The sequence below is a fragment of the Triticum urartu genome, chromosome 2A (assembly GCF_056163025.1).
Source record: "Triticum urartu cultivar PI428250 chromosome 2A, HENAU_Tu73, whole genome shotgun sequence".
NCBI lineage: Eukaryota > Viridiplantae > Streptophyta > Magnoliopsida > Poales > Poaceae > Triticum > Triticum urartu.
The window spans coordinates 696,900,727-696,909,706 of record NC_141874.1 but is presented as its reverse complement, the minus strand read 5'-3'; the positions used below and the strand labels follow the sequence as shown (position 1 = coordinate 696,909,706).

Sequence of the window (8,980 nt, the reverse complement as noted above, 5' to 3'; positions counted from 1 at the left end):
TTCTCTCCCGAAAGTGAATATATGGAGTCAGGGTTGAGGTCGGTGGAGCGTCATGGGCCCCACGAGGCAGGGGGGCGCGCCGAGGGGGGCTGGCACGCCCCACCCTCATGGACAGGTGGGGCCCCTGACGTGGATCTTCCTTCCAATATTTATTATATATTCCAAAATAATTCTCCGTTGATTTTCAGGTCATTCCGAGAACTTTTATTTCTGCACAAAAATAACGCCATGGTAATTCTGTTGAAAACAGCGTCAGTTCGGGTTAGTTCTATTCAAATCATGCAAGTTAGAGTCCAAAACAAGGGCAAAAGTGTTTGGAAAAGTAGATACGACGGAGACGTATCAGCTGTGTCTCTGGTTACGGACATCTTGAGTATTTGGTTCTTGGATTATCATGTTGATCTCATCACTCGAATTAATTTGTTGGTGTTTTGTTACTATTTTATTGGGATTGAGTTGGAGGAACCTTCTCAATGTTTAACAACTATCATGATAGTTAAACAAAACATATTCCTTTATTGTAGAAAAAAATTGGCTTTTCACAAAACATTATAACCATAGAGCCTCCACCAGCCATATATGCATGTAGTGATAGCATTTATTCTGTTCATTGCTCTACTGTGTTACATTACCAGCATATTCCATGTGCTGACCCGTTTTGGGCTGCAACGTATCATGTTGCAGACTTTTCAGACGAAGAGTAAGATGCGCTAGGTCGTTGTCGTGCACTCAGCTATGCCTTTGGAGTTGATGGACTCACTTTATCTTTCAAGCCTTCCGCTGTTATCTTATTTAGATGGAAAAGTATTAAAATCAACCGACTTATTTCTCTCTCGCGTAAACCTCTCCTTCCGTGTGACGCGTGTCCACTACCAGGCCCACACAACGCTTCCCCATCGGCGGTGCTATCCTTCCGCGAGGTCTGACTCTTTCCACACGTTTCTCATCCATCCACTAGTCTTCTTCTCCCCCGCGTGATCTCCTTTTGCGCCCCCTCCATGATTTCTCACCCACCGGACCGCCGCTGCATGATGGTGCAGCCGCAGCCATCGCACACCACTGCGTACCTCTCCCAGCCATCATGTAGCAAGCTCCATGGCCGGAATACTAGACATCGGAGCCTCCTCTCTCCCACGCATATCCTAGGAGGTCAATGCAAGCTCGCCACGCACCCTCGTCCTCGACGGTCGCCGGCGTTGCAACGTAGCAACTCATCCCTAGAAACCGTGCTGCGATGCAACCTCGTCGTCGGCCACTGGAGTTGCAAGTCGCGGGCGGCGGAGCTTTAATGGAGCATTCGCCGACGCTCACAACGCAACGCTCATCAGCGGCTGTAGTGAAGCTCAGGCGGAGTTGCAAAGCAGCTTCGCCGGAGCCGTCGCCCATCGAAGCTCTGCCAGGGCTGCAATTAAGATCGGCCGGAGATGCAAAGCAGCTTCGCCGGTGCCATCGGAGCTCTGCCGGGGCTGCAATGAAGCTCGGCCGGAGTTCCAATGGAGCTTCGCCGGAGCGTCAGAGCCTTTCCTAGAGCTGCAACGAAGCTCGGCCGGAGTTGCAATGGAGCTTCGCCGGAGTGTCGGTGCTGCGTTGGAGCTCCGCCGGAGTTGCAATAGAGCTTCGTCAGAGCGTCGATGCTGCGTTGGAGCTCCGCCGGGCTGCAATGGAGCCGGCCGGAGTTGTAGTGGAGCTCGTCGGACGGCGTCGGTGATGGTTATAGCACCGCACAGTGCTGCAATGCCACATCTTTGAAGTTGTCGTGATGTGCTGCTACCGTGGCGTTGTTGTGGTCCAACGGCCTAGCGCGCTGATCGGATGGCTGAACAGGCGGATGATTTCTCTGAGAAATCATCCGGCTGATTTGTAGCAGCGCCCTATTTAGATGGCCTTAAGTCATATTTATTGTAATAAGTTCTCTTTTGAGATATTCGATGTAATAAGTGTGTGATTGCACTCTGTTATAAATCCTTCGAATACTGCGTGTGTCAACATTACCGATGCAGGGATGACACTTATGCACAGAGATTTGACCATCTGAGATTGGATCGCCACACAAAAAAATGTGTTTCTTTCCTTTTACGAAAGGCACAGTTTTGCTTTCGTGAAAGACAAGGGAAGAAAAAAAACATATTTTATTCATTTCCGAGAGACAAGGCAGTGCCTCTCGAAAACGGAATAAAAGCGTGTTTTATTTTTCTTTCTTTTTTTGCGAAGAGACACGGTTTTGCTTTCACGAGACGCACGGCCGTGCCTCTCGAAAACGAAAGAAAAACACTTTCCTTTTCTTTCGTGAGTGGCACGGTTTTGCTTTCATGAAAAAAACATGTTTCTTTTTTCTTTCTTTCGCGAGTCGCGCCTCTTGGAAACGAAAAAACGTATTTTTCTCCTTAGGCAGAAGGCATATTTTTTTCTTTTTTCGTGAAAAAAGTTCATCAAAACCTATTAACATGAAATCTAGTTTTGAAGATCTCAATCCAAGGAATCCAACGGTGAAAACGATTCGAGATTTCGACGCACGGTTAAAAAGTTTTTTTTTGAATAAATGAATCTACGAAAAAAGAAAAAACTTCCGGGTCACAACAAATGGCGCTCATGCAGCGCGCCATTTGTCCTAAGGCCTTTCATGTTTAGACTTCCTTGACACTAGTTGGGCCGCAGGCCCGTTGATCTGATCGGCGAATTTAATGGGCCAGCTTACGGCTAGCGAAAAAGTTTACTGGACCAGCGCTTCTGGCCCTATCCTTTCCGCCGTGCACCTCGAAAGAAAAACTACCCCGACTCCGACACCTAAAAAAAAAGACCTACCCCGACCCCGCCGCCACACCCGACCTGCTTTTCCGACGCCGGCGTGGATGGAGGCGGAGGCAGAAGAAGCGAAGGCGCCGCCGCGGATGAACCGCAGGCAGTGGAGAGCCGCGAGGGGGAACCGCGAGGACAAGTGGACGAGGAAGCGCCGCCTGCTGCTGGAGGCGAACGAGGAGAAACGCCGGGCGCAGGTGGCCGCAGAGGCGGCGGCGGACGCGGCGGAACGTGAGGATGAGGAGGCCGCCGTGGCGATGCGGTACCGCGACAACTGGATTTCGACCTTCTCCCGCTTATGCGGCTCCTACGAGGAAGCCAGTAAGCATCCGTCTCCGATCCTCACTCCTCTGATCCAAGCCACCTCGATCCCTCTTCTTCTTCGATTCCGCATATGACTAGGATTTATCATCAAATCATGGACGAATTGCTAACCTGAATTTTGATCGTGCAGCGTCTATAAAGCCAATGCGATACACCGACGAGCCGCCACCGCCCTTTGCCGGCGTCGGTTATGCTAATGCCGTGGTCATCTTCTCGGTGAAGGTGACACAATTAGATGATAGCCTGGATTGGCCGCTCGATGTTTACGGCATGGGTGCCGCACGGGATTCAATTGACCGCAATCGTAACCTCCTCTTCAACCGCACCAGAGACAATTGCCAGAGGCTCACCTCATGGGTATGTCCTAGATGAATTCTTAGTTGATGCTATATAATCTCCACAACCATAGGCATGCTATATATGCTTATGTCCGGTCACTGCTAATTTGCTATAGTCTGCATATTTTTGTTGGTGATTCATAAGATATTTCAACTACCAATTCTAGACACCGCGGTTAGATCAACTGACGAACTTCTTTGAAATCGGTATCTTTCACATGATGACCAAACTCTCTTACTCCCTACTAGTTATAATTACTTTTGTTGTTCAAAATACAGTATTTTTGGTTGAATGGAACATCACAGATAGCTGAGCCTGTGCAAAAACATGCATGGAAGAGAATAGAAATGATATATGCATATCTGAAAGGAAAAAATTAGGTGTGATAGTGATGGGACTAACCAAGTACTACATTAGTCTACGCTCATCCAGCAATGCTGTATACAGTGACTTAGTATGATAGATGTTGATAATAACTGAACTAACCAAGCACTACATGTACGGTGCTTGATCAAAAGTTATGACAGCACTAGGCTGATGGTATTTGTGCTTTCCATGATGCATGGTAGTTTTCGATTTTTTTAGTTTACTGGAATTACAATGCTGTATGGTACAAATGACATACATAAGGAAGGTTCTTTTAGTATTAAGTACTATCTATGATGAAGCATTGTAGTTTGAGTTCGAGTCATGATGTTTTGAACATGTCCTGTATACACTGGAAACAAGGGGTACACTAGAAACAATCAAGCAAGAAGTATAGTTCAGAAATCAGCTTATTTCTGATACTCCCTCCGTTCTAAATTACTTGTCGCAGGTATGGATGTATCTAGATGTATTTTAGTTCTAGATACATCAATTTCTGCGACGAGTAATTTGGAACGGAGGGAGTACATTTCAAGCGCATAGGTGGATCTTTTCTTTCTTAAACTAGTGATAAAGGATCCAAGTCTATAATCAATAGCTACCAGAATTATTTGTGTCCGCCTATTTTATTCCTTTTCATGCAGACTGCAGAAAATATATGTTTTATTGTGGTTACCATATAGAAAAATTGAGTGTACGGAGTGGGGCGTAACCAAACACAAGTGTAGCTATGTTTTCAAATAAGAGGCAACTAGTGTTGTTGCAATCAGACCTCGCCCCCAGCTTACCAGCCTTTTGGGCATGCCCTGGTTGTATTTGTAGCCTTTTTTGCAAATACAACAAGTGTAGCCTTTTTGTAACCAAACGTAACATTTTCTGTATTTGTAGCGCATGAGGCAAACATGCCGAAATTCCCAGTATCTCAATTATGTGAATGTTTTTGCAACTAAACGTCCTATGTAAAAAGAGACAGCCCTCTTATTTTTCTATCAGATTCGTTTTTGTTCCTTCTAAGTTCTAACAGACATTAGATCCCTGGATGGTATGATTTTTGTTATCGGATTTGTTTTGGTTCCTTCCAAATTCCAAGACAGATTAGATCCTGGATGGTGTTATTTGTCGCTTTCAATCTAGTTTCTAGTTGCTTGCTATGTCCTGTCTGATTAATAACGATAGGCATCTGAGATACTTTATTGTTCCATAGGGATGATGATCAGTACAATTCATGTTAAATGTCTTCATTCTCACTATAGAACAATGACGCAAGTGACATTTTACTGAATTTTCATGTTTGGTTATCTTATCCACTAGAAAGCCAAATTTGATTATTTTGAAACATCATAATGCAGGATGCCTCTCTATTGTTGACCGGTCCAAGTCGTGCTGTTGTGATCGTTGATCCTGTCAACTACGAGGTTGAACTAAAAGTGAAGGGTGACACGCCGTCTGAAGATAAACTCTTAAGCCTTCTAGTCATCGAGGACAAGTACTATCTTCCTGGTGATCGCCGCCAAGGAGTTCATTGCCACACTTACTCTTCTAAGCTAAGCACAGTGGAGGTGACGGTTGGCCATCTTGCAAAGACAGTAGAGGCTACTATCGCTGTCCAAGTTGTTGAGAGATCCTGGCCAACTGGCCAACTGGCCATCACGGTCGATTTGCTGCACGTATGGCCAGTCTCGATGATCTGGAGATGGTGCTACTTGATTCTCAGGATGGCATGGTGCCTGTTACTAACAATGGGGCAATTGAGTTTTCACGATGTGTTGTTTCTGTCGAAGCGGATGGAGAGCTGACACTTGGTGTGGATGTCTGGCAAGGTGATGGCAAGGCTGTGAAATATCAAGTAAGATTTGTACCTGGAAAAGCAGGTAGAGGTGAGGATATTTGTGATGTCGGGTTTTGTAAGATGCGATTCACTGTTGCTTGGTCGCTTCTTCTGAACTGGTGACATGTAGTAAATCAGTTTGGCATATGTGGCGTTGTTTATGTGTTGCTCCTATAAGGTGTATTGTTTTCCATGCAAGTCAACCTTTCAAATGTTTGGCCAAGATTATAGAATAAAATAACAACATCTGCAAGACCTAATAGATAAAATATGAAACTTCTTTTCATGATGGATCAAATGATTAAATTTCGTATTGTGGATATTGATTTTTTTTAAAACTTGGTTAAACATGCACTAGTTTGACTTTTGAAAAAACAAATACAACTTATATAAAGGAACGGAGGAGTATTATCTAATTTGTGGCCTTAAACGTGTACTGTTGTTACTTTGCTGTGAATGTTGTAGAGAATACCTCTCTGGAAACTAGCTAATGGGTCTATTTGAAAAGCAGGGAATTTTGGAGCAAACGGTAAGTGCGTTTTGTCGAGCTAGGATACCGGACGACGAGTTTGAGCTATGCCACATTCTCATGCATGCTACTCCCTCCGTTCCTAAATATAAGTCTTTGTAGAGATTCGACTGTGGACTACATACGAAGCAAAATGAGTGAACCTACACTTTAAAATGCATCTACATACATCCATATGTGGTCTATAGTAAAATATCTATAAAGACTTATATTTAGGAACGGAGGGACTACAAGGCAGGTCTAAATCTCATCAAACTGAGATGCACTTTATACAGAAGAAAAGGTTGTACAAAGCACTGATGTTGACTGGAATAGGCAAGGCCTGAAACATAATCCCCATTTGTACTGTTATATGTAGAGTCAAAGCCAAATCCTCTCAAGTTGCTCAAAGAATGTGTTCTACTACGGTTTACTCCCTCCTAGCAAAAAGAGGAATTACGTATGGCCATGCACGTACACGAATAAATTACCGATTTGAATCCAGAAATCACGCGCGTGAGTTTAATTACTAGCCAATCGGACGACCAGCGCACAGCTTATCGGATGGTCGATCGTGGACTAATAGGAAGGGAAGCATAATTCCCTGTATCTCTGGAAGTAAATAAATTATGCTCTTATTTACTGCAAGAAATCAAACCCTCCAGAAACCATTACAGCAAGAAATCAATGCCTGCCATTTCCCTCCCATTTATCTCGACGACGGTCTTGCACATATATACCATCTACAGTACACACAATCCCGGCCGCTTGCTACCAACACAAACGTCGAAAACCATGGGGCCTTCACGATCCATCCCCTGCCTCGTCCTCCTCCTCGTCATCGCCTCGTCCAGAGCCTCCGTCTTAGAGGACACGTGCAAATCCTTCGCCGCCGGCCACCCGGGCATCGGCTACGACTACTGCATCAAGTTCTTCCAGGCCAGCAAGGACAGCGCCACCGCCGACAAGCGTGGCCTGGCCGTCATCGCGTCGAAGCTCGCCGGAGCGGCGGCCAGCAGCATCGTCGACCGCATCCACGCCCTCGTGGCCTCGGAGAAGGACAAGCGCATCCAGATGGGCCTCGACGACTGTGAGCAATTGTACTCGCAGGCCGTGGACGAGCTCGATCGTGCGGCTAAAGGCGTCGCGGCGGGCACACCGCGAGGCAAAGCGGACGCGGCGGCGTACGTCAACGGCGCGTTGGGCGCCCCCCGCACCTGCGAGACCGGGTTCGAGGAGACGGGCGTGGAGTCGCCGCTCGTCGCCGAGGACTCCGAGTTCACTAAGGAGGTCTATATCACGCTCGATATAGTGCACTCGTTATAAGTAGCTTGATTAGAAGCGAATTAGTCCCTCCGTTTCAAAATAGATGATCCAATTTTATACTAACTTTATATTAAAGTTAATACAAAATTGAGTTATCTATTTTAAAACGAAGGGAGTATTTTTTAATTCATCCGTTCATCTGGCCATTTGGGTCAGAGTTTTCTCATGAAATTATCATGTGGCGATTTTTTTAAATAGCAATAACTAACTGAACGTCACACAATCTGCTTGTGATCGCGGTGATCATGGCCTCATCGGGATATTCACACATCAGTCTAGACGATAATACTATTCATGAGGGTGTAGTGGCACCCGGGAGCTGTTAGACATTTCTCTAGTACTAAGCTCTCAGGGATTGAAACGTCTTGGTGCGACAGGCTGTGGTCGTCGCTCAATTGGTCAGTTCGTTAGAAGGTTTTTGGGAGAAGTGTACAAACATATTCACTTGGGAGAATGGTTTCGGAATTTGTCAAGGAAAATCCAGATGGGGAGATGGACGGCGTTACCAGCTGATGCACGAAATGCTTGAAGGTTCAGTAGAACTACATACTTCTTGTTGCCCCATTTCGTGATGAGCAAATTTAAGATGGTCAAGTTAATATGAGACATCAATTTTTCCCAATCCAATGGGTCGAATGCGTCTTACCTCTTGGCAGGTAAGAATCTATCAATTCCTTTACAAGGCCAAAATAGAATTTGCACTTTACATAAACAAGGAACTAAATGATTACATCTTAAAGTGAGACAATAAAAGAAAAGAAATATCATTATACTAATTGCAATCTGTTCTCTTCCACTTTTAGCTCTGTTACATCCTCGCAGATTGAGCTTTATTTTCCATGCCCATTTTGATTAAGCGCCAAAAGGTTCGTAAAATACATACGCACATGTAACCCGGATAGCACATTTGTCAAATTACTAATATTTGTTTAATCTTCTCCCAACCTTTTTCAATGATCATTTCTTGAGCTGATACAAATAATATATGATACTCCCTTTATTCCCTTATACAAGGCCACAAACTCAGATTATAGGTACTACCAAGGTAAAATTTAATGACTGTTTTGTAAGCCAACTTTTCTTTTAGTTAACCGGGATCATTAGTATACGACGCTTTCATGCAAGGAAGAAAAGGGAAGGAACTAGCAGAGTGTCATTATGATTGCATGCATGCAAGTATTAAATAAGTTGCTGGTACGAGAAAACATTATTAACTTTTGCCTCGATTATGTTGCTGGTCTTGTATAGATGCAAAATGTATTTTTCATAGTGGCCTTGTATAAGGGAATGAAGGGAGTAATGTAAAGTGTGAAAAAATATATGTATATGATGGTTCTTGAAGGATGACAATTAACTATACCTTTCAAGAAATGAGATCGTGGTCTCTATGAAAGAATATATTTTCTTCTTCCAAAAACAAGTCTTATGTATGTGATGAATCATGAGAATTTATACCGATATTGGCGAAATGATTGATCCATTCAAAAGATTTC

At 44.5% G+C, this 8,980-nt stretch overlaps 1 protein-coding gene and 1 non-coding gene across 2 annotated transcripts; both read left to right on the top strand.

Annotated features, from left to right (window-relative positions):
• Window positions 1-2,751: 2,751 nt before the first annotated feature.
• On the top strand, window positions 2,752-5,851 carry LOC125539819 (uncharacterized). Its single transcript, XR_015617429.1, has 3 exons — window positions 2,752-3,117; window positions 3,251-3,477; window positions 5,175-5,851. It is a non-coding gene; the product is annotated as an uncharacterized LOC125539819 (transcript).
• Window positions 5,852-6,945: 1,094 nt separating this feature from the next.
• LOC125534176 (putative invertase inhibitor) lies at window positions 6,946-7,648 on the top strand. Its single transcript, XM_048697457.2, has one exon. The coding sequence runs from the start codon at window positions 6,957-6,959 to the stop codon at window positions 7,485-7,487; it is 531 nt and encodes a 176-aa protein (XP_048553414.1). The 5' UTR covers window positions 6,946-6,956; the 3' UTR covers window positions 7,488-7,648.
• Window positions 7,649-8,980: the final 1,332 nt, after the last annotated feature.

What these genes read in the sequence shown, in the direction of transcription:
- LOC125534176 (XM_048697457.2), top strand. Translation starts at nt 6,957, where the DNA reads ATGGGGCCTTCACGATCCATCCCCTGCCTCGTCCTCCTCCTCGTCATC.